We start from the raw sequence: 26930 nt of genomic DNA on the forward strand, positions 1-26930 counted from the left end.
ATTAGAGATAAAATGTATGATTTTAAGCAACCATCTGTAATACACACTGTAGCCACAGACAGGCATATCAAGAGATTTGTCATATAGTAGCACTCTTCGAAGAGACAGGGATTCTTTAGGTTCTGCATTAGGGCATTAGAGACAATGGGGTAGATTCACATACCTTTTGCGGCGGCGTATCTCCAGATACGCCGCCGTAATTTGAATTCCGTGCCCGCGTAGCGTTGCGCCGATTCTCAAAGGCAGTTACGCTGAAAAAATAGGCTTCCTCCACCGACGTAACTTGATTGCGGCGGCGTAGAATTGTGTGCAATATAACTTTGGCCGCTAGGGGCACTTCCGTTGTTGTCGGCGTAGAATATGCTAATTTCCTAGATACGCCGATTCACAAACGTACGTGCGCCCGGCAGTAGTTTTTTACGTCGTTTGCGTAAAGGCTTTTTCTGCGTAAGGCTGCTCCTGCTATTAGGAGGCGCAGCCAATGTTAAGTATGGACGTCGTTCCCGCTTCGAAATTTGAATTATTTACGTTGTTTGCGTAAGTCGTTCGTGAATAGGGCTGGACGTCATTTACGTTCACGTCGAAACCAATACGTCGTTGCGCCGTACTTGGAAGCAATGCACACTGGGATATGTACACGGACGGCGCATGCGGCGTCCGTACAAAACGTCAATCACGTCAGGTCATCATAAATTTAAATAAAACACGCCCCCCCTTCCACATTTGAATTACGCGCGCTTACGCCGGCCCCTCTTACGCTACCCTGCCGCGACTTACGGAGCAAGTGCTTTGTGAATACAGCACTTGCTCCTGTATGTTACGGCGGCGTAGTGTAAATACGAAACGCTGCGCCGCCGTAACTATGCGCGCCCGTACGTGAATCTACACCAATATTAACACTTTCCAAATTGTTGTTTAATAACAGAAATGGTCATGGGAGCTGCGGTGGCTCAACGCGATTGGCACTGCACTGACAAGCTATTCACCTCTGCAGCTAGGGGTTCGGATCCCGGTCTCGGCTACATGTGAATTGAGTTTGGTGGTCTCAACCCGGCTCCCGGTGGGTGTGCTATGCGAGGTAAGCCTGCGCTTAGTACGCCCACCCCCCTCCCACAAAAACCACCACACCTACACACGCACTCGAAATTGGGTTAACACACACGCACTTTGACCACGCGGTCTCTAAAAGAGAGGCGAAGGACTAACGGGGCTGGTTGAGCGGGCTAATCCTCTCACTCCCTATAGGGAGTCCCTCTGCCCCGTTGGGCTTCAAAGCAGAGCAGGTAGGGCGGGCTGTGTGGGAGGACCCCCTCACACACCCGCCATTGCCACCCGGGGCATGGAGAAAGGTGGCAGATTGCCTCTGGGGGAGGCCTGCCCACTCCCAACTCCTGCAGTCCGGCTCCTCTCTCGAGTACACGCACAAAATACACTTAAAAAAAAAATAAAAATAAAAAAATAACAGAAATGGTAAAACAGTGAATACAAAATATTTTCATACAAAGGGTATTATGAATACAAGTCCAATCAGTGAGCATAAGATCAATCAGTGCCTCTCATAGGTCTTGGCTGATGTTCTTTGTTTTGATGGTAAAAGGAGAGCTCCTAACTGTGGATGCTGCCCGTTTTCTGGTCCTTGAAGAGGGTGTGGACAGAAATGATCTGACCAATGAGAAGTTCTGAGGAGTGGCTGATGGTATGTCACCGTGTTTATGGCCATGTAGTGACAGCTTCCTAAAGCACCCAGGAGAGGTGATGTGCCCAGTTTGTCTCCAGTACCTTCTAAACAGGGGTGTTTGGGCTTAAATGGCTGCTAATTACCTGATACTGGTAAATAAGTCCCTGTACTGGTTGTACTATTATCAGCTCAAGTTTGTTATCTTTGCTAATATCAGCCAGAAATGTGTATTCGGCTGTTCCACCAGCTGAGTTTTTTACAACAGAAGATAAATCTGATACTGTTAGTGAAGAGGGATGTCGGTTAAGCTTCTAGTTACTTAAGCCTGAAAGCTTTAAAGTTTTATGATAGCCACGAGACTGAGATGCGGATTGTGTTAGATTTTGCTAATTCTATAAAAGTACCGATTAGGGTGTTTGGAATGAAGCTAAAAGTTTGTTAATTGTACAAGATGCTGTCTTGGGATAATGTAAAGCACAGGTGTCAAACACAAGGCCCGCTGGACGAATTCGTCCCTCCAGTCCATTTCATGTGGCCCTTGCACCTCTCCTGCAGCTGCAGGGGAGCTCCAGCCCTCCTCTGGTCCTACTCCAGACCCTTACTTTCTGCTTTCAAGCAATGCATCCAGCTTCTCTGCAGAAGCATAAGGAAAGGGGGGTGCAGTGTGAAGTAAGGGAGAGTGGGGGACTCAGCTTCTGATGAAGGGGTGACTCTTATCATCTAATGTAAGGGGAGGGGATGCACTGGACAACTAATCTTACAGATACAACCGGCCCTTTTGAGGGCAATCATAATGCTGATGCGGCCCACAATGAAATTAAGTTTGACACCCCTGATGTAAAGGGAATCACTGCTGTTATGTGTTCTCCTAGTCTTCCAAAATGTCATGGTGGACTTAGGAATTTTGAACAACATGACTGCAGTGAGTCGTCTCACACAGCCTTTTGGGGTGCCCATTCCGAATTATTATCACACTACAAGTTAAAATTGATTTAGGGACCTCTCAGATAATTATGTTTATGAGACAATTATGTCTGATGAATATCAGTTGAAAATATATAAAGCTGAAATAAAAAAAGCAAAAAGAACTTATTTAACGGAGAAAATTAGGTTGGCGGAAAACAAGGCCGCAGAATTATTTAAAGTCACCAACACTCTTGCAAATCCAATTTGTTTAGATACCAAGGAAGAACTCTCTCCAGAATTAAGTGAGAAATTAGCAGAGTATTTTAAGCAAAAAATAATAGACATAAGAAATAATATACATGACTCTTGTTACACAGAAAGTTTTCCTGTATATAAAGGGGTACGTTTTACCTGTTTTTCGGCGGTAACTAGTGTAGAGATACTGACTATTCTCAAATCACTTAGAGCTTCGTCGTCAGCGCTTGACCCCTGCATTGCGCAGCTGGTGAAGGACTCGGCTGTTACCTTGGCACCATTTATAGCAGACATTATTAATATGTCCTTCGCTATTGGAACAGTGCCAAGTATTTTGAAGCAGGCGGTTATAATCCCCTTGTTGAAGAAGGCTAACGTGCCACGGTCCGATCTAAGTAATAACCGACCTATTTCGACCTTGCCTTTCCTAGCTAAAATAATGGAGAGAGCTGTTGTGTGGCAACTTCAACCGCACTTGGAGTCCAATGATATTTTTGATGAATATCAGTCTGGATTCCGCCCTGGTAGAGGCACAGAGACCACCCTGATTAAAGTTAAGGATGACTGCCTATGGGCCATGGACAGCGATGAGGCTTCAGCATTAATATTGCTGGATCTGTCGGCTGCATTTGATACTGTAGATCATGCCAGACTTTTGGAAAGGCTGGTGTCTGTGGCCGGGTTTGAGGACATGGCATTGACATGGATGGCCTCATTCCTGCAGAATAGAACTCAGAGGGTAAGACTAGGGACATATTATTCATCTAATAGCTCCTTGTCCTGCGGGGTTCCTCAGGGTTCTGCGCTATCGCCGATATTATTTAATATCTACATAAGGCCACTACTATATATTATTCGGCGCCATAATCTTAGCTTTCATGTTTATGCAGATGATACGCAAATCTATTTTAGGCTACCTAAAAATGAGGAAGTTCAGGTAGATTTGGCATCCTGCCTGGAGGAAATACAGTCCTGGATGGGAGCCAATTATTTAAAACTTAATGGCTCCAAAACAGAATGTATTATTATCAGTAATCAGAGCAAAATCAGTGTGACTGATTTTCCGTCTTGGCCGGTTTCGTTTATGCCATCCCCGACCCGGGCTACCCAAGTTCGGAACTTGGGAATCATTGTGGATTCCAAATTGTCATTGAAGGCGCAGGTAAATCAGGTGGTAAGCGCATGTTACTACCAACTGAAACTCCTGCGCTCTACATTGCATTTCATTGACGAGGTGGATAAAGTCCAAGTGATCAATGCTTTTATTGGTAGTCGGCTGGACTATTGTAACGCGTTATACATGGGGTGTCCAAAAACCCTTCTGCATAAGCTTCAACTGATTCAAAATGCCGCAGCAAGGTTATTAACGGGTGTGGGTCGTCGGGACCATATTACACCTTCTCTGAAAGCCCTGCATTGGCTACCGGTGGCTGAGCGGGTCTTGTTCAAAGTGGGTTGTATCGTCCATAAAGCCATCCATAAGATAGGCCCAGGGTATCTGCAAGAAAAATTTACCTGTTACGTTCCCAACAGATCACTGAGATCTGCTGATCAGGCAAATCTGACTGTCCCTAAATTTAGAAGAACTAAATGTGGAGGGAGGACGTTGGATGCGCAGGGCTCAATATTCTGGAATTCTCTACCTCTATATATAAGACGTGAGAAGGATTTACTAAAATTCAGGAAATTTTTAAAAACGTTCCTATTTGTTCAAGTGTATGGCCCTAATTAGGGTAAGATATTAGTATTGGTATGGTATTTTAGCTTTTTTAAATGTTATTATGTATTTTATATTGTTATCTTATAGTATGAGAGATGTGTTCTGTATTTTTTCATATGTTGGTTCTATGAGCGCATCGAGGCCTGCTGGTAATGACTGCGCTCTCAATAAGCATTTTAAATAAATAAATAAATAAATAAACCCTATACTAGCACCACTTAGTGCATGTTCACATACAGCATTCTCAACCTTACTGTTAAAAGTAGGGATGAGCTCCGGCGTGTTCACACAGTTCACATGCAGAGCCCGCCAGGAAGTCTACACAGTGCTGCGCTAACCACAGGCAGGGAGACATTTCCCGATCTCTGCAGCCGAGCATCGGGACAATGTCTCCCTGCCTGTGTTTAGCGCAGCGCCGTGCAGACTTCCTGGCGGGCTCTCCGTATATGTGAACTTCTTTGTCAAAGTGTTTTAGAATGTATGTAACAAAAAGCACACCAGAGACTGTCACTGTTTCAGTCCTAATGATTCATACCTTGGAGAGATCTTAAAACCAGTGGTACATTGTGCATGTAGAAAAGCACCTACACTAGGTAGTTCTCTTTCTCCAACCTTTTTTCAAAATAAACAGTTCGACCATTTAGTTGAGAACTATGAGGATGTATAAAGGTTTTGCAGTTGTCAGTTTCTAGCCACTTGCTGACCACCCTATAACACATTTACTGCTACAGGGTGGCTGTCCTGCGCAGGATCACGTATATATACCTGATCCTGCACTTTTGGGTATCGGGCATGAGCACATGCCGCCGGCAGCTCGCTCCTGCTGTGAATCGATACAGTGGGAGCTGATCAGTGGGTCCACCAGCACCCGCTGATCATTCTGTACACAGGCTGAATGGCGATCTGTCTGTGTAAACAAGGAAGATTGCTGTTCTGTCAGTACAGAAGGCATGGATCTTGTGTTCCTGTAAAGCGTTCCATGCCTTTAACTGGTAAAAGCACCTCCTCCACTACACTGAAACACCAGCTAGGCACACAGTTAACCCTTTGAGCGCCCCTGATGTTAACCCCTTTCCAGCCAGTGTCATTAGTACAGTGACAGTGCATATTTTTAGCACTGATCACTGTATTAGTGTCACTGGTTCCCCAAAAAAGTGTCAGTTAGCCCTGGTTCACACTGATGCGATTTGACATGTCAAATCGGTGGCAATTGCCGGCAATGGCACCATCTGCGTAATCTCTGTAATTGCGGCCAAAATCGGGACAGACAGGCAGGAGTGAAATTGTGTGTGTTCAGTTAAACTCGCACAGATTCACTCCAGCAGCCCAGTGTGAACCTGGGCTCAGTGTGCAATTTGTCTGCCGCAATATCCCAGTCCCACTGATTGCCGCCATTACTAGTAATAAATAAATAAATAAAAAAATCCATAAATCTAAGCCATAACTTTTGCGCAAAGCATTCAATATATACGCTTATTGGGATTGTCATCAGGGCAGGAATTGAGGAAATTCCTAACGAAGCCTCAGCATTCCTTGCGTTTTGCAAACACTACACTGGTAAAATGGAATGCGGCATATAAGTACTATATATTCATAGGATTACTAAGGCTGAGGTCACACTGGCATTAACCACTTCCAGACCTTGGGTGTTTTTCAGATTCGGTGTTTGCAAGACTAAAACAGTTTTTTCTGCTAGAAAATTACTTAAAACCCCCAAACATTATATATTTTTTTTTCTAACACCCTAGAGAATAAAATAGTGGTCATTCCAATACTTTTTGTCACACCGTATTTGCGCAGCGGTCTTACAAGCGCACTTTTTTTGGAAAAAATTCACTTTTTTGAATTAAAAAATAAGACAACAATAAATTTGGCCCAATTTTTTTATATATTTTGAAAGATAATGTTATGCCGAGTAAAATGATGCCCAACATGTCACGCTTAAAAATTGCGCCCGCTCGTGGCATGGCGTCAAACTTTTACCCTTAAAAATCTCGATAGGCGATGTTTAAAAAATTCTAGAGATTGCAGTAGCTCTAGGGCTATAATTATTGCTCTCGCTCTAACGATCGCGGCGATACCTCACTTGTGTGATTTGAACACCGTTTTCATATGCGGGCGCTACTCGCGTATGCGTTCGCTTCTGCGCGCGAGCTCGTCGGGACGGGGCGCTTTAAAAAAAAAATGTTTTTGTTTTCTTATTTATTTTTATTTATTTTATTATTTTTTACACTGAAAAAAAAATAATAATAATTTGATCACTTTTATTCCTATTACAAGGAATGTAAACATCCCTTGTAATAGGAAAAAGCATGACAGGTCCTCTTAAATATGAGATCTGGGGTCAAAAAGACCTCAGATCTCATATTTGGGCGCGTAAGCGGCGGAGGGCGCGGGAGAGCGGCTGGGGAGGGGGGGGCCCCTCTCCCGCCACCGATAACGGCGATCTCGCAGTGAATCCGCCGCGGAGACCGCCATTATCGGATTCCAGACCGCGCACCCTAAAGATTGATACCTCGGTTGTGACAGCAGCTGCTGCCGTTACCGAGATATCAATCTTTAAAAATAGGACGTACATCGTCGTGCGCAGGTCTGGAAGTGGTTAAGAGCAGGCATTTGAGAGGCGTTTGACAGGTGTTAAAAACGCCCCTCAAATGCCTATGCACAGGAATAATAGACAGCACATTGTGCTGTTCACACTAAGCGTTAGCGTCACGTCGCTTCAAAATCGAAGCTTTGTGTTGAGTCAGGAGGCATTTGAAGCCTTTCAACACCTTCCATTCAAGTCTATGGTAATGCACTGCAAACGCTCTGGCAGGCATTTTTGGCGCGGCTTTGGTGCGGTTGCGGCACTTTAAAACTTTTTTCTGTTGCTTTCTATTGTGGAGCAGTTTTAACGCACCCTAACACTCATCAAACTATATGAAACTATGCATAGGGCGTTTAGGGAGTGTTTTTAATGCTTGTAAAATGCCCCATTCTAAAGCATGTCTGACTCCCATACTAACGCCATACAGAAGCTCTAGGAGCGTTTGTTGAGCGTCAAAAATTTAGTCAAGTGTGAACAAGCCCCTAAGTGGATGGAGAGGTGGCTGCAAAGGGTTACAATGTGGAGCGCATGTGTCCTTTGTGACCTAGCAGTGTATTGTGTTTACTGCAAATTTCCTTTACTGCTCGGAAACTTAATTGTGTGCCCTTAGATCAGTGGTCTCCAAACTGTGGCCTGGGGGCCAAATACGGCTCTTTGCTTGCCTTTATCTGGCCCATGGGGCACTATTCTTCCCACTGACACCAATGACGGGGCAATGTTCCTGTCACTGATACTAACAATGGGACACTGTTCCTGTCTCTGATACCAACAATGGGACACTATTCCTGTCTCTGATACCAACAATGGGACACTGTTCTGGTCACTGATACCAACAATGGGACACTATTCCTGTCTCTGATACCAACAATGGGACACTGTTCTGGTCACTTATACCAACAATGGGACACTATTCCTGTCTCTGATACCAACAATGGGACACTGTTCCTGTTATACCTGAAGGGTTCCACATGTACTGGCACTTTAAGGCTGGCTCCACCCAGCAGTGATGACAAGGGTCAAGGGGCATAGTAGCCATCTTAGAGAGAGCACATGTAGGAAGCAGAGATATGTATTGTCCTGAGATGCATGTTACAGTGTACAGCCTGTACTGAATAAACATCCATTGTTCCAGACCAGAGTCTTGTGTCTCTCACAACACAGAGGATGTAACAGTTCCTGTCTCTGATACCAACAATGGGGCATTGTTCTTCCAACTGATACCAACACTGGGGCACCATTCCTCCCACTAAAACCAATGATGGGGTATTGCTTATTCACATTGATGGCAAGGCCTTTTCTACTCCCACCAGCCACAGTATGACCCCCCCCCCCCCTCCCAAAGCCCAAAGGATAGTAAACTGGCTCTGTGTTTAGAAATTTTGATGACCCCTGCCATAGATGAACATTATATGTACTTTTACTCTGCTGTGTTTGTTATGATAGGCTTCGCTTTGTATAAGATAATTGTTGCACAGTGCACTTTATGGATCAATGCCATTTTTATGATACAAAAATGCAATATTTAGAAGTTCAGTTGGGTGTAAATGGAAATATATCAGGAATAACAGATAAAAAAAATGCATGCCTCTCTAAATGCTGAACCTTACACATCTTTTGTTCATTACAAAATATTATCAGTATCCAGATTGCCATTAACTATTAAGTAAAATGTTCGGTCATAATTAACTCTGACTTTGTACCTTACATCTGTACAAGTAATGGCCTAATATTGCGGGCAGTATTTCAATAATGAACTTTTCAAAGTGCAAAGATGGGAAAACACGCATGTATTATTCTTCATTTTACTGCGTTTCTGTCCTGTCCTCTTCAGATTGTCATAGCAACCCACATTACAGCAGTCTTCCTGCGAAATTTACTGTCTAGCTAGGAGGTGAATTCAGATAAGATTCTCATAATGTTCATAATTGAAACCTCCAATAAAAATATTGAGGGTTACATTGAAGAAAATTACAATTAGAGCGTATTATGAGACTCATTCAGAAAGATGTTTAAAAAGTGATTCTTTTATAACATATTTGTATTATGTTCTGGCTAATTTTCTTAATGCATCTGTTTAGTGGCTTTCCAAAAAAAAAATGGTATGTAAGTATTGACTGAAGCAAGGAAAAACAAGAGTGTTGTGCACCCTGCCTCACAATGAGGGCTATGCAAGCCAATTTTGATTTCTTCATTTTGAATAGCATGGGGAAGTGTTAGAACCCCGTCAGTTTTTTTTTTTGCTTTTCTGGGCTGTATTAGAGAAATTTGTCTTTGCTTCTTTTCCTGCTAACAACATTTTACTAGACAACAAGTGAAAGAAACTATCCAACAGCAAAATAAAATAAAAGTGCTTTTAAGTAGGGTAGGTAACAGCTCGAAATCCCGCCTAGATTCTCATTTCTGTATTGACCCTGTTGCAGATTTTCCCTCACTTCCTATCTGGTGAAACAATTGTCAGCAGGGCAGGAAGTGAGGTTATATCTCTCTAATGGAGACTCAAATAGCAGAAAAAAACAACAGGAGTTCCAATCCTTCCAGACGCTAAATCTAGAAGAAAAAAGTTTTGGCTTGTAATTTGGAAGTAAACCCTCCTACTATTTTCAGCCAAGGAAGCTGCCATCTTTGCTTCTGTTTAATCTTCAACTGCCATGGTGCTGCACATGTGATCAGTTATGACACCAGCCATTGGATAGTTTGACAGTTTGGTTGAGAGAACAACTAATGAGTCAGTTACAATTCCGGCATGTGCTGGAAATGTAAGGCCGCGTACACACGGTCGTTCCAAACCGTTGAGAATGGTCCGATGGGCCATTTCCATCGGTTCACCGCTGAAGTGGCCTGATGGTCTGATGTATGTACACACCATCATTCCAAAAACTGATCGGGTCAGAATGCGGTGACGTCAAACACACGGCGTGCTGAATAAAACGAAGTTCAATGCTTCCAAGCATGCGTCGACTTGATTCTGAGCATGCGTATGTTTTGAACTGATGCTTTCTGTACTAACCATCGGTTTGGACCGATCGGGGCAGCGGTCCATCGGTTTGATTTTAAAGCATGTTTTAAAATTTTGGACCGAAGGACAACGGACCGATGGGCCGTACACACGGTCGGATTTGACCGATGAAACTGGACTTAAGGCCGTTTTCATCGGTTTGGACAGACCGTGTGTACGCGGCCTACCGGTTTCATCCATGGGTTAACTTCCTCTTTAACCGCTTGTCATCAAATGACGGCGGGAGGAAGACCCTGTTGTTCTGGGCGGACGTCTAGGGAGGGACAGCTCGGGAGGGAGTCAGAGCACCAATTTCCTCATTCCCAGAGGACCTGTCACCTAACCAGGTACCATGCCAAATGACTGGTTGCAGTAGCTGTTCTTCCTTGCGGTTACGCATGGCAGCTACCTCCTCTTCCTTGCCTTGCAAGTTAACCTTTTGTAATGGTGTTACACATATCCCGCAGTGCTTTTACGGACCCAGGTTCTTTAGAAATACTCCAAGACTCAACATGCATCCCATTGAATAACTATAGACCAGGCTCAGAGCAGTTGAAACATCTTTACTGAAAGTTCAGTAGAACATGCAATAACATCCTCATCTACACCTTGTTGTGTCTGCCCCAGGTTACCTGAACAGGTTAAAAAAATATTGAGAATAGTCCATTCTTGGAAAGACAGAGAAATCCATGTCCTTGGGGTGTCCTGATGGATTAGCATTTTAAGCTGGACCACATTGCTTAAAGCAGATGTAAACCCATAAATTTAATGGTTTCAAAAAAGCTGTTCCATTCCCAGCATGCTGGGAATGCTAACTGTCACGTTTTCTTGTGCTTTTAACCAAACTGCTAAACCATCAAATGGCTGGAGTCATAATTGATCACATGTGGAGCACCATGGCAGTTGCTGATCAAACAGAGTCTGAGGCCGAGTACACACGATCGGTCCATCCGATGAGAACGGTCCGAAGGATTGTGCCAGAACGCGGTGGCGTAAAACACAACGACGTGCAGAAAAAAACGAAGTTTAATGCTTCCAAGCATGCGTCGACTTGATTCTGAGCATACGCGGGTTTTTAACCCATGCTTTTGCATACTAACCATCGGTTTTGACCTATCGGTTATCAGTCCATCGGTTAAATTTTAAAGCAAGTTCTACATTTTTTGACAGAAGGTTAACTGACCGATGGGGCTCACACACGATCGGTTTGGACCGATGAAAAGGTCCTTCAGTCCGTTTTCATCAGTTTTGACCGATCGTGTGTACGCGACCTAAGATGGAACCCTCCTTAGCTGAAAAGGATAGGAGGGTTTAGTTTCACTTTAAGGCCCCTTTGACACTTGTGCGACATGTCCTGCGACTTGGGACTGCAAAGTCGCATGATGAGTCGTACCCCATGATTTCCAATGAGTACTGTTCATATCTGTGTGACTTCAAGTCGCAGAAACTTCGAAGTAGTCCATGCACTACTTTGGTCCGACTTTGATGCATCTATAGAGCCTAAAATTACACAGGCATTGCTTTAAGGAGTGACAGGAGAGGCGCTTTACAGTCGCTTTGCAGGTGCTTTTTTTAGCGATATAGTGCCTGTAAAGCGCCTCAGTGTGAAAGTAGCCAAAACAGCCACCTAACTGATTATTTCAGCCTGCCGGCTTCTGGGAGACACCTGCTGGTGGACACTGGAACTGTAGCAAACAGTCTAGAGCAGCACAGCACCACCAGTAGGTGAACTAAATCCTAACAATTGCCTTTTTTATCATCTCAAACACAGTTTGCCCATTCTCCTCTGACCTCTGACATCAACAGGGCACTTTCGTCCACACAACTCCTGCTCGCTGGATATTTTCTCTTTTTTCGACCATTCTCTGCAAACCCCCAGAGATGGTTGTGTGTGAGAATCTCAGTAGAACAGCTTTTTTTTTTTTAAATACTCATATCAGTCTGGCCCAACAACCATGCAATGTTCAAAGTCACTAAAATCCCCTGTCTTCCCCCATTCTGATATTCAGTTTGATCTTCACCATGTCTAGATGCCTAAATGCATTGAGTTGCTGCGGTGTGATTGGCTGATTAGCAATTTGTGTTACCAAGCGACTGAACAGGTGTACCTAATAAAGTGGCCGGTGAGTGTGTGTATATATATATATATATATATATATATATATATATATATATATATATATATATATATATATATATATACATACACATACATTATACATATCCTACAGATATGTTCAGAAAAAACACTATGTATGTATTGCACATGGCGTGTTCTAGATCGGTGTTTCTCAACTCCAGTCCTCAAGGCGCCTCAACAGGTTGTGTTTTCAGGATTTCCCCCAGATGAAATGGCTGTGGTAATTACTAAGGCAGTGAAACTAATCAAATCACCTCTGCAAAATAATCAAAATCCTGAAAACATGACCTGTTGGGGCGCCTTGAGGACTGGAGTTGAGAAACACTGTTCTTGATGGCTACATTTCAGCTTTAACTACAGAATAGTGCCACCTTCAGGTGAAATTCCAAAACTGAAGGGAAAAATTATCTTTGTCCCAATAATAGCTGGTGATGAATTCAGAAAGACCCCAAAGCATAAAACCTATATGGTCCATAATTTTCTAAGCCAGCTTTGATGTATGTAAAACCTTTATTGACATCATACTTTATTTATATTTTATATATGATGTATGTTTTTCAGTAAACTTGCATATATGTAATTCATTAGATGTTCTTTTCTGTTCACTTTTTAGAAGTTGCTCAAGTATGACAAGCCTGTTTAGTAACACTATGTCTCCGGTAAAAGACAACACCTCATCCTTGCCCCGAAAACAAAGCTGTCTCAACAAACCACCTCTGCGCGCCCTGTATGATCTGCTGCTGGCACCAATGGAAGGGGTAAGGCTATTACATTCACCCATGTTTTAGTTTTTTACCAGGGGTAGGCGAATATTTATCATTATCAATTCATAGTCATTTTCTAATTGTTTTTACCCCTTAAAGGCATATTTCAGCTTTTGAAAATAAATAATAAATGCATCCACATTAAGAAAAGAAAAAAAAAATATATAATTTTTTTTGCACTAGAACGCTGCAGCTGCCATGAGTGCATTACGGGTACAATACAATACTGCAGACTATTCCTCAAGCCCCAGGTCCTTATGGAGGTTTTGGGGCTGGAGTTAGTAAACAGTGGCCTGCAAGGGCGGTGATGTCAGCTGACGTGCGCGCCACTGAAATTTATGAGCCTTTTTGCCACAGTGTCAAATGAAAAAAGAGTGCTCCATGTAAGAACCCAGATCATTGGGGCAGGGGGGGGGGAGTTGATGGTTGGGACCATGTTTCATGTTACATTCGAATACAAGTGTAACATGAAACATGGCAGCCTTTAAAAAAAAAAAATTACCTTCAGTATTCTACATTAAAGCCTCACTTGTAGCCCTTGTTTCCTGCCTCCTCCGTTTCTCAGTGCCATTGTCCACATCTGGAACGGGAAGAAAGTAGAACACGCGGGTTGCCAGAGAGATCAGGGTGCATCAGGGATCAGGGTGCATCAGGTTTTTTTTTTTTTTAGAGACAACTTAAGAGTCTCTTTAAAGTTGTGCAAACTTGTGCAAACTTGTGTAGCGTAAATGGGGCCGGCGTAAGCGCGCGTAATTCAAATGAGGATGAGGGGGCGTGTTTTATGTTAATTATTGGTGACCCGACATGATTGACGTTTTTCCCGAACGGCGCATGGCGCCGTCCGTGGAGTTTCCCAGTGTGCATTGCTCCAAAGTACCCTGCAAGGACGTCATTGCTTTCGACGTGAACGTGAACGTAAATTCGCGAACGACTTACGCAAACAACGTAAAAAATTCAAAATTCAAAGCGGGAACGACGTCCATACTTAACATTGCGTACGCCTCATAAGAGGAGGAGCAACCTTACGCTGAAAAAGCCTAACGTAAACGACGTAAAAAAATAGCGCCGGGCGTACGTACATTTGTGAATCGGCGTATCTAGGTCATTTGCATATTCTACGCCGAAAAAGACGGAAGCGCCACCTAGCGGCCAGCGTAAATATGCAACTAAGATACGACGGCGTAAGAGACTTACGCCGCTCGTATCTTAGCCTAATTTAAGCGTATCTGGTTTCCAGAATACGCTTAAATTTACGATGGCGTAGATTCAGAGTTACGACGGCGAATCTACTGATACACCGGCGTAACTCTCTCTGAATCTAGCCTATTTCCATCTGGGGTTACAAATAGTAAGAAAGGACTCCAGTGAGGATTTATAAACTATGCTCACCTCTAGTATTGACAATGCAGTAATTAGTTGACTAGGAAAACATTTCTGGGAAATAAATTCTCTAAGGTTTCAGCCCTCCTATTCATTAAGACGTTCAGAGAAAACTATTGACATCACCATTATTTTATTCCTAATTCTTAGTGCTTATTCCTATAGTGTAACGTGACTAAGAAAACATAAGAAAGCACGTTTACAGTATCTACCAACAACATGATGTCATTTGTGAAATGTATTATCTTAATGCTGCATTTATTCACTTTTAGGCCACTTTTCTCTATTTATTATTTCATATCGCTGTAGTAGAAGATACAACTTAGTTTCCACTTAATGAACTCTAGAGGGAGCCAGGCAACTAATATTTATCTCAGAAATATATAGAATTGGTTGATGCAGCTATTTTGAATCATGGAAGCAGTCATGTAACTGTCACTAAAACAATTTACATTTACAAACATTATTCATAAAACCATTAGTAAAGTTTATTTTTTATAAATAAATACAGAAATAGGAGGCTGGCAATAATTATACTTTCTTTGCCATAAGGAATAGTGCTGTATTTGGTGTAGTTATAAAAGGGATACTAATGCTAAAACAGAATCACAAATGTATTATTTATTTATTACAGATACGTACATAGCACCATTAATTTACGCAGTACATATATATATATATATATATATATATATATATATATATATATATACACTGTATATATATATATATATATATATATATATATATATATATATATAAAATAGTACATGTGTATATATATATATATATATATATATATATATATATATTGTACATTCCTATCAGTCCCTGCCCTCGAAAGGAGTTTACAATCTAAGGTCCCTAACTGACATTCATACACACACATACGAGGACAGAAGTCCATTGAGTTTAACCACTAGAAAAAATAAATAGGTTAAAGTGGTTGTAAACCCAAATTTTTGACTTTTGCCTACAGGTAAGCCTATAATAAGGCTTACCTGTAGGTATAAAGAATATCTCCTAAACCTGTAGGGTTTAGGAGATATTCCCCTCGCAAGGGGGGATCCTCGGCTGAAGGGCCGGCACGCCGGAATGAAATCTCCCGCGCGCATGCGCGGGAGTGACGTCATCGCCGCTCCAGCCAATCACAGCGCTGGAGCGGCGATACCCGGAAGACACGCTCGGCTCGGCGTGGACCAGGTAAGCTGGTGGAGCAGGCTGCTTCCTTAACAACCGATGAGTCATCAGCTGACAGCTGAATGTAAAACAATTACCGGCAAAAAAAAAAATTGTGAAAAAAACTGCATGGGGTCAAGGGCCTCTTCCCAACAACCCTGGATCCTGCTGTCTGCCATTTATTATATAGCCTTATGGTGTGGCCATTCGGTGACATAACCCTTAAACCCAGCCCTTTGTGTCGTCACATGAGTAAGCGTTTTGTTCAATAGTTCAATATGGATTGAAGAGTTTGGGAGAAGGAGCGTTGATTTACTAAATGAGTAGAGGCTGTTTTTTTGGTTTGTGTATGTGCAATTTGTAAAGTGAATGCTACTTTAAAAACTGTAAAACTGTGTTCATATACAATGGAAGTTAAAATAAAGACAGGACTTTTGTTACACATGATTGGTTGAATAAAGTAAATAAAACTTTCCTACTTCCCCACGTTGCTTTGCTTTGTTACTAGTCCCTATACCTTTATTAAATCAACCCAATAGAGTGTTATGGAGATGTATTTAAATATCGCTTGGATAATTCTTGAAATTACCGTAAAATGAACTGCTAGCCATGAAATTCTAACTGTCCCAGGCAATAGCTCTCATAATAATGTTTGCACTGACAGTGCCCATCAGGTTAATAATCTGGTAAAATTATCTCTCTCATGCAAGCATAATGTAAGTGATTTTTACAGAAATGCTTAAACTAAAATACAATATTACCTATGATATGGATTCCTAGTTGTAGTGTACAGAATAATTAAATTAAACCCATTTAATCTTCCTGATTACCGACCTGTTCTTCTCATTAACCCAGCCATAGACATTTAGCCTGTGGCTGCACTTTTCTACCTAACTTTCTCTCATTCTTGCAACCAAAAACGTAAATGTATTTTATTGGGATTATATGTGACCAACACAAAGTGGCACATAATTGTGAAGTTGAAGGAAAATGATAAATGGTTTCCAACATTTTTTATAAATAAATATGTGAAAAGTGTGGTGTGCATTTGTATTCAGCCCTCTCCCCCCCCCCCCCCCCCCGAAGTCAATACTTTGTAGAACCACCTTTTACTGCAATTACAGCTGCAAGTCTTTTTGGTGATGCCTCTACCAGCTTTGCACATCTAGAGAGTGACATTTTTCCCCTCTCTTCTTTGAATAAAGCTCAAGCTATGTCCGATTGAATGGAGAGCATCTGTGAACAGCAATATTCAAGTCTTGTCACAGATTCTCAATCGAATTTAAGTCTGGATTTTGACTGGGCCATTCTAACAAATGCATATACTTTGATCTAAACCATTCCATTGAAGCTCTGGCTGTATGTTCAGAGTCGTTGTCCTGCTGGAAGGTAAACCTCTGCCCCAGTCTCAATTTTTTTGTAGACTCTAACAGGTTTTCTTCTAAGATTGCCCTGAATTTGGCTCCAACCATCTTCCCATCAACTCTGACCAGCTTCCCTGTCCCTGCTGAAGAAAAGCATCCCCACAGCATGATGCCACCACCATGTTTCACAGTGGGGATGGTGTGTTATGGGTAATTAATGAGCAGTGTTTTCCGCCACACATAGAGTTTTGCTTTTAAGACAAGAGCACTTTCTTCCACATGTTTACTGTGTCCCCCACATGGCTTTTTGCAAACTGCAAATGGGACTTCTTATGGCTTTCTTTTAACAATGGCTTTCTTCTTGCCACTCTTCCATAAGGGCCATATTTGTGGAGTGCACGACTGAGGCCCCATACACACCATAGAATCTATCCGCAGATAAATCCGTGCAAACGGGTTTCAGCGGATAGATTCTATGGTGTGTACACTCCGTGGGATATTTATCCGCAGATAAATCTCCCCTGGGATGGATTTCCAGCAGATGGATATTTGCTGACATGCTCAACAAATCCATCTGCTGGAATCCATTCCAACGGATGGATCCGCTCGTCTGTACAGACTTACCGGATCCATCCGTCTAAAGGGATTCCCCGCACGCGTCGTAATGACTTGACGCATGCGTGGAATTCCTTATATGACAGCGTCGCACCCGTCGCCGCGTCATAATAGCGGCGACGGCGCGACACGTCATCGGCAGAGGATTTCAACGCGGATTTCAATGCGATGGTGTGTACACGCCATCGCATAGAAATCCTCTGAAATCTTTGAGAGGATTTATCCGCGGATACGGTCCGCTGGACCGTATCTGCGGATAAATCCTCTCGTGTGTATGGGGCCTAATAGTTGTTCTGTGGACAGATTCTCCCACCTGAGCTGTGGATCTTTGCAACTCCTCCGGAGTTACCATGTGCCTCTTGGCTGCTTCTCTGATAAATTTTCTCCTTGCCTGGGCCTGTCAGTTAGGTGGACGGCCATGTCTTGGTAGGTTTGCAGCTGTTCAATACTTTTTCCATTTTCAGATGATGGATTGAACAGTGCTCTGTGAGATGTTCAAAGCTTGGGATATTTTGTTATAACCTAACCCTGCTTTAAACTTCTCCACAACTTTATCCCTGACCTGATTGAAAAAAGAGATCTCCTGTGCTTACCTAGTGCATCCAAAATTGTAAAGAAAACCAGTGTGTTCAATATATGAACAAATCCTTCTTTATCCCTGACCTGCCTGGTGTGTCCCTTGGTCTTCATGATGCTGTTTGTTCACTAAGGTTCTCTAACAAACCTCTGAAGGCTTCACAGAACAGCTGTATTTATACTGAGATTAAATTACACACAGGTGGACTCTATTTATTAATTAGGTGGCTTTAGAAGGCAATTGGTTTCACTAGATTTTAGTTAGGGGTATCAGAGTAAAGGGGGCTAAATACAAATGTGTGCCACACTTTTCAGATATTTATTTGTAAATAATTTAGAAAACCATTTATCATTTTCCTTCCACTTCATAATTATGTGCCACTTCTATCACATAGAATCCCAATAAAACATATTTACATTTTTGGTTGTAACATGACAAAATATGGACAATTTCAAGGGGTGTGAACTTTTTCAAGGCACTGTATATATATATATATATATATATATATATATATATATATATTTTTTTTTTTAACTTTGGGTTACTTGTTGATTTTGGCAGCCTGTACAATCTTCAGGCCAATTTTTTTGTTTAGAACAACTGCCTTTATTCTGCTCAGAGTATGTGTTAATCCTGCTTTGTGACTTCAGTAGGCGACGCCATGCATTTTATGTTTGACTCTGCAGCATTAATCTGCTGTAAAGGAATATATTTTATTCAATGGTTGCTTTTGTCGTCATGCCACTCCCTTAATAGCCATCTACACTAGTCTCTGTTTTAGAGCTTATAAACCTCTAACATAAGGTTTTCTTTATTATAGACTCTTTTGCATTTCTTAAATATTTTGCTGTAGTTCGGCAAGCCGAATTGTGTTCAGCATTCTCCATGTGGTCTTATTACCGATTTATCTTGTGCCAGAATAGTCCCCTATCAGTGTATTCTTTCCCTGCATCTCCAAGCCTTGTTTGGAACTTTGAAGTAGTGAAATATTTTTTGGATAGTTTAAATCTGTTGCATACCACCCTTTGGCTATCCTCTTGTAGAATTATGATTCCCTGTGTGATTTCTGGCTTCTGGACAGGCCTTTTCTACGAAAGTGCCAAAAAGAATTTTACGTGTAATTTTTGCAGCAGGAGAACATTGAGCTACATATGTTTAGAATTGAGGTAACAAGCATTGATACAACATTTCTTACACACTGTCTCAGCCTGTTTTCAATGAATCTGTGTCACATTCCTGGTTTACCAACAATACATGTGTTAGGGCTAATAGGAAGGATCTTTCTATTTGTGATCTATAGGTCAATGTCTCCTACCAAATAAAACACATACCAACATATTTAAAAGGAATGGAGTAATGGAGTTGCCAGTGCTGCCTTAGACCGCATTCACATCTAGGCGTTTTTACGCCTGTAGCGCTACGCCGCTGCCGCCAGAGGGCTGGAAATACATGTCCCTCTATGGAGATGGTTCACATCTCCATGCCGAACGCCGGGCGCCTGACGCCTATCGCCTGAAAAAAGGTCCCGGACCTTTTCTTCAGGCGTCTTTCGGCGTTTCGGCTAGGAGATGGGAAGCATCTCCATAGAGGGGGTCATTCTGGGGCAAATACCGGCGTTTTGTCGCCGCAAATCGCGGTACAAAACGCCGCTATTTGTACCGCGATTTGCGGCGACAAAACGCCGCGATTTCGTCCGCCTAGATGTGAATGGAGCCTTATGGTTGGTGTAATCCACATCAATTAATCCAAATTATTATTTTGCTGTTCAGTGAATAAAGATCTACTTGGTCAACAGGGATTACTGTACTATGCACATTATCTTGTTTTTCTGAATTGCTTTACTAAACTAAGTGTATAATATTGTGTATAATAAAGTTATAATGGTTGGAAATTGTGCTTAATCATTTCAGCCCCGGAAGAATTTACCCCCTTCCTGACCAGAGCACGTTTTGCGATTCGGCACTGCGTCGCTTTAACTGACAATTGCGCGGTCGTGCGACATTGTACCCAAACAAAATTGACGTCCTTTTTTTCTCACAAATAGAGCTTTCTTTTGATGGTATTTGATCACCTATGCGGTTTTTATTGTTTGCGCTATAAACAAAAAAAAGAGCGACAATTTTGAAAAAAAAAAACATTATTTTTTACTTTTTGCTATAATAAATATCCCCCAAAAATATATATATAAAAAAAAAAAATTCCTCAGTTGAGGCCGATATATATTCTTATACATATTTTTGGTAAAAAAAATTGCAATAAGCGTATATTGATTGGCTTGCGCAAAAGTTATAGCGTCTACAAAATAGGGGATAGATTTATGGCATTTTTATTATAAATATAGTTTTTTTACTAATAATGGCGGCGATCTGCGTGACTGCGACATTATGGTGGACACATCGGACACTTTTGAAGCTATTTTGGGACCATTGTCATTTATACAACGATCAGTGCTAAAAAAAAATGCACTGACTACTGTGTAAATGACACTGGCAGGGAAGGGGTTAACCACTAGGGGACGAGGAAGGGGTTAAGTGTGTCCTAGGGAGTGATTCTAACTGTGTGGGGGCTGGGCTACGAGTGACACGACACTGTTCCTGATCACAGGGAGCAGTAAATCACTGTCCTGTCACCAGGCAGAACAGGGAAATGCCTTGTTTACAAAGGTATCTCTCCATTCTGCAACTCCGTGACACGATCACGGGACACCGGCAGACATCGATTCCGTGGGTCCCGCGTGCACGTTTACGGAGCTCGCATGGCGGTATTTTCAAAGTACAGGTACGTTGTTTTGCCCAGCCATTCTGCCAACGTTAATAGTTGTTAGGCGGTCGGCAAGTGGTTAAAGCTGAAAATTAAAATGAACTATGCTAGCTGCTAGTATTAGTAAATAGATTTACTTGTTTAAAGCTTTATTTTACATTTTTCAGTTGCTTCCTGGTTTCTGGCCTATGCCAAAATTATCCCAGCAGCCTTTAGGAGAGGAGAAGGGGCTTTCTCAGCTAAGCACACCTTTCTGCCTGCATGTCTGAGCTAAGGGCAGATGAATTACAGGAAGTACATGCTACATGAATCATCTGCCCTTACTCAAGATGGTCCATCTAGAATTGCTGGGGGGATGGGTGATTTCTGCTTTAAGATTATATACGTAAATAATATTTATTTTATATATATATACCAGAGTTTAGTGTCACTTTAATTCCTACCTCTCTTCCTATCCACATAGGTAGTTTTAGGTGTTCCTGACCACCTTTGCATCTTCTAGTACACAGGTGTCAAACACCAGGCCCGCGGGCCGAATCCGGGCCATTTCATGTGGCCCTCGCTCCTCTCCTGCACCTACAGGAGAGCTCCAGCCCTCCTCCAGACCCCTACTTTTTGCTTTCAAGCAATGCATCCAGCTTCTTCCCAGCAGCAGCATAAGGAAAGAGGGTGCTTTGTGATGTAAGGGAGAGTGGGGAACTAAACTTCTGATGGTGGGGTGGCTCTTGACATCTAATGTAAGGGGAGGGGATGCGCTGGACATCTAATCTTACAGATACAACCGGCCCTTTTGAGGGCAATCATAATGCTGATGCGGCCCACGATTAAATTGAGTTTGACACCCCTGTTCTAGTACCTACCATTGCTATGATCATAATTTTATTGTTCAGTCTTTTATTACAGTTTTTAAAGAAAGATAGTACAGAGTTTGCTTAGACATGTAATCAATAAATGAACATAGACATGTGAAACACAGCAGTATTATCGCAATGAATTACCACCTGTATAACGAGTTACATTGGATACAAGCAGTGCGCAATCTTCATCATTTTAATTAAATTAAACTCATTAATTTTCAAAGGAGATCCAATGGCTGTGTGAAGGGTTGCTTTCATATCTACTTATTACCTTCTATGTTCATTGCCTGAGAGGACTATTAATTCAGAATCAGGAAACAATGTTACCATAGGGACAACATTACCGGACAGGCTGCATCTACTCCTGCCTTTTAATTAGTCTTCAGATGCCAGCCCCTTATAGCGAAGGTTGGGTGCATAGTGCAAATATAGCTTCACTGTAAAACTAAATGCTGGGCTTTGTGAAGAGGAGATAGAAAACATGCTGGAAACCAAACAGGCGGTTTGCTTGCAGTGTGCGGTGCAGTTAAGCATAGACTTCACACCACTGTGTCATTGGCCATAAAGGAAGGCTGAGTGGGCACCCTGAAGCAGGCAAGGCAACATATACATGTTGTTTCATATAGACAGAGTCAAAGCCTTATGCTGCGTACACACGATCAAATTTTCCGTCAGAAAAACCTTGGATGGTTTTTCTGACGTAATTCCTCTCAAGCTTGGCTTGCATGCACACGGTCACACAAAAGTTCTCTGAACTTTCGACCGTCAAGAACACGGTGACGTACAACACTACGACGAGCCGAGAAATAAAGTTCAATGCTTCCAAGCATGCGTTAAATTGTTTCCGAGCATGTATCGGAATTTTGCGCGTTGGAATTGCTACAGACGATTGGCTTTTCCGATATGAATTTTTTCCGTCTGAAAATTTGAGAACCAGCTCTCAATCTTTTGTTGGCGGAAATTCCGACACCAAAAGTCCAATGGACCATACACACTGTCAGAATTTCCGTTCAAAAGCTCACATCGGACTTTTGCTGTCGGAATTTCGGATCTTGTTTAAGGGGCATCAGGCTTTGTTCACACTGAGGCGGCTGCGGGTTTCAGCAGGGGTCTGGTTTGTCCCTGTACACCGATTCAGGTGCATACCAGGTCTGAATTGAAACCTGAAACTAAGCCAAAGACGCACAGGACTCTTTTCCAATGAGGACCACGGCTGCCCCAGAGCTGTGTGAACCGGCCACAGTATCCTTCATGTGAATTGGATGCCGGGAAACGCTCATCTAATTTGGATTAGTGTGGACCCAGCCTTAAACTGGGCCCTGGTTATGGCATAATCTTCACCAACAGGTCCATCTCAGCAAAACTGATTTCAGAGTTGGGCTCAGACCACAGTCTTTAGAGCTAGATGTTAATAAGAGTGAGATTCTAGAGTGTAAATTACTCCCCTTCTCCACTCTCCTAAACAATGACTGTAAGGTCTCATGCACACAGGCCATTTGCTCAAAAGTAGCGCAAATTTTTGCCCAACTGCGCATTTGGTAAATGCGTTAGGCAAGTTTAGGTGCTCATTCATTTCATTGGCCAGAATATTAATTTATTCTGGCCATCAAAATAAATAATTGCTTAGGCGCTGAAAAAGGGCCTAGCGTTTAGGCATGTTGGGAGCTTTCTTTCTGCCGACACGCTCCTCTCCTGAACCTGCAAGTGATGCTCCTAAAATACTCCTGCCTCTAAACATCTATGTGTGCAAAAAAAGTCAAATATCGTTATGTTTTTGACACCCAGTGTACCGGAGACCTTACACTGTGTCAGCCGTTCCTGAGTTTTTCCCTATTGCAGTTAAGCAATAAGGCTAAGGTGCCTTCCTGTCCCCACCCAGAAACTGGACTATGGCCCCGTACACACGACCGAGTTTCTCGGCAGAATTCAGCCAGAAACTCGATCGGAGCTGAATTATGCCGAGAAACCGGGCCGTGTGTACACTTTTGGCCGAGGAAGCCGACGAGGATCTCGGCGAGCCAAATAGAGAACATGTTCTCTATTTCCTCGTTGTTCAATGGGAAATTTCGGCTCACCGAGATCCTCGGCGGCTTCACAAGGAACTCGATGAGCAAAACGATGTGTTTTGCCCGTCGAGTTCCTCGGACGTGTGTACAGGGCCCTATGGAGAAGAAGCAGAAGGCTGACCAACTTATCTCTGTCCTTCTGCTCATTCCTCTTATCAGCATATTCTTTCAGCACGTATGAAGCAGATCCTGATTGTCGCTAAACGCTCCCCTCCTTCTCACAGACCTGCTCTGTAGGGGATTACAGGAGGGTCATGCAAAGTGAAGTATAGGTAATTACACTACTTGCATTTAAAACTGTAAGGTATGTTTTTTTTTTTTAACTAATAAATAACTTTAGAAATTGCTGTTTTACATCTGCCTGGAGTTCAGCTTTAATTAAGATATCTATTATTTATAATTATGCAGTCATAGAAGGGAGCATGCACAGTATGCCTCTTTAACGGTTTTGCCATAGTAAACATTTTCTGGCATGCATCACAGGATCTTAATTGAAATGTTTTTTTTTTGGAGTGTTATGGTTTGCAAGATGCAGCGTGTATCTATATCTTCATGATATATGCACAGTATAGGAAGGATAACAGAGATACAGTTTTATATTTAAAATTGGCTTGTTTTAGGCATTTGGTAGCAGCTACAGATGGCTCATACCACAGAAAGATTTATTCAGTTTTTGGCACCCAGGATAGTTTTGGTGCCAACCAGCATGATACAAATGTCAAAAAAACGATAAATGGTGCTACAAGTAAATATGTTATTTCAAATGTAAAAACACGCAGAATGTAACTAGTGATGGGAAGCCAGACTTTCCCAAACTGAATGTTTCATATGTTTAGGCAGTATATACAGCTACATGGTATACAAAGAGAAAATCATCTAAAAAGATGTTCTGTATGAGCACAACTATCATTGTAGAAGCAGATTTAATTCTAAATCCTGTGTAACATATGAATTCCTTGAGGCTGTGTTGGATGAGCAGTTTGGCATTCATGTACCTTGTAACTCACTGATGAAACCATGTTTTCCAACAGCAGTTTGGCAGCCATTTCTGTATCATTAACCACTTTAATGATTTACTATACAGCATCACTGACCAAGAGAGGCTGTCACATTTCCATTAGAAAACCTCTGTACAAAGGAAATGCTGAAAGATGACTTCTTCAGAGCCAGTTATGTTATAGTGTCTGAGAAAAAAAAAAACACTCATACACATCAAATGCAAATCCTGTAAAAAAGAATTAAAAAACTTTCAAGAAAAGTGAACAGCATTCCAGCTGCTTAATCATAGACACACCAATAGATACACTATATTATCAAAAGCATTGGGACACCTACCTTTACACACACTCATACACACACATGTACTTAAATGGCATCCCATTCTTAGTCTGTAGGGTTCAATATTGAGTTGGCCCACCTCTTGGAGCTATAACAGCTTCTGGGAAGGCTGTCTACAAGGTTTAGGAGTGTGTCTATGGTAATGTTTGTTGGGGTTTTCTGAATTCCATATGATTCAATTAGCCTCCTACCGTTAGACCTTTCGTATGATTCAGATCACAGCTGTATAATTTTATAGCATGACCATTGCATCTTGTTTGTTTTTATAACAATCATTTTATGTAAATTATGTTTGTATAAAAAAAACTTTGTAAGGCCCCTTTTACACATGCGGACCGTATGTCCGCTTTTTCATCCATCTGTTTGCGGATGAAAAGGGGACATACATTAATCCCTATGAGATAGCGGGTGTCAGCTATGCTCCAATTCTGCAGATGGAAGAAAATCTTATTTTTCCATCCGTCTGCAGAGTGGATCGGGTGAACATGGACAGATGGTCCGTGTTCATTCAATCCCCCCATAGGGGAGAGCGGAGATCTGACAGAGCGGTCCCTGTACAGTGTGCAGGGACCGCCCTGTCATCTGCTGGCTCAGCGGGGGATCAACAGAGCGATCCCTGCCGAGCAAGTGGATAAGACATGTACGGATCCTCACAGGAATCATGTGAATGGGGCCTAATACTTCCATACTTGTTTGCTACTCTTCTACTTGGATATATCCCTTGCCCATACAATCTCTGGGGCACTTTCTCAATTTTTCTATGGGAATCTGTGACCTTTCTTCCAGAAGCGCATTGTGAGGTTAGGCACTGATATTGGACGAGAAGGCCTGGCTCACAGTCTCTGCTCTAATTCATCTCAAAGGTGTTCTATCGATTTGAGAACAGGACTGCGTGCAGGTCCGTCAAGTTCTTCCACCCCAAACTCATTCATCCATGCCTTTATGGGCCCTACTTTGTGCACTGGTGCGCAGTCATGTTGGAACTGGAAGGGACCATCCCCAAACTGTTCCCACAAAGTTGAGAGCATGAAATTGTCCAAAATGTCTTGGCATGCTGACGCTTAATGCCGCGTACACACGATCATTTTTTTGGGTTGTAAAAAACAAAGTTTTTTAAAAATGTCATTTAAAACGATTGTGTGTGGGCTTCAGAGCATTTTTCGGGTTCTGACAAATGGGCAATTTTTTTTTCGAAAACATGCTCTATTTTTTCACAACGTTTTAAGCTATGTCACTTTTTGGGTTGAAAAAAATGATCGTGTGTGGGCTTTAACAACGTCAAAAACCTGCGCATGCTCAGAAGTAAGTTATGAGACGGGAGCGCTCGTTCTGGTAAAACTACCGTTCGTAATGGAGTAAGCACATTCATCACGCTGTAACAGACAGAAAAGCACGAATCGTGTTTTACTAACACGGAATCAGCTAAAGCAGCCCAAAGGGTGGCGTCATCCGCATGGAACTTCCCCTTTATAGTGCTGTCTTACGCGTTGTACGTCACCGCGCTTTGCTAGAGCATTTTTTTTTTACGATCGTGTGTAGGCAAGGCCGTTTTAATGATGAAGTTGAAAAAAAAATTGTTTTTTCTAGAGCCTGAAAAACTTTGTTTTTTACAACCCGAAAAATGATCGTGTGTACACGGCATTAGGCCTCGTACAGACGACCGGATCTATCCGCTGGGATTGATCTGCGGATCAGTTCCAGCAGATATATCCGGTCGTGTGTATGGCCTAGCGGACATTTCCCCGC

At 42.3% G+C, this 26930-nt stretch overlaps 1 protein-coding gene across 2 annotated transcripts in view; it reads left to right on the forward strand.

Moving 5' to 3' along the window:
* The window catches only part of TTC28 (tetratricopeptide repeat domain 28), a 636155-nt gene that overhangs the window by 538480 nt on the left and 70745 nt on the right, over positions 1–26930 (forward strand). For both annotated transcript variants that reach the window (XM_040350766.1, XM_040350776.1), the window contains exon 13: positions 12898–13042. In XM_040350766.1, the coding sequence (XP_040206700.1) occupies positions 12898–13042 (145 nt within the window). The remainder of the gene's footprint in view (positions 1–12897; positions 13043–26930) is intronic.

This window comes from Rana temporaria, chromosome 1 (genome assembly GCF_905171775.1).
Source record: "Rana temporaria chromosome 1, aRanTem1.1, whole genome shotgun sequence".
NCBI classification, from domain to species: domain Eukaryota; kingdom Metazoa; phylum Chordata; class Amphibia; order Anura; family Ranidae; genus Rana; species Rana temporaria.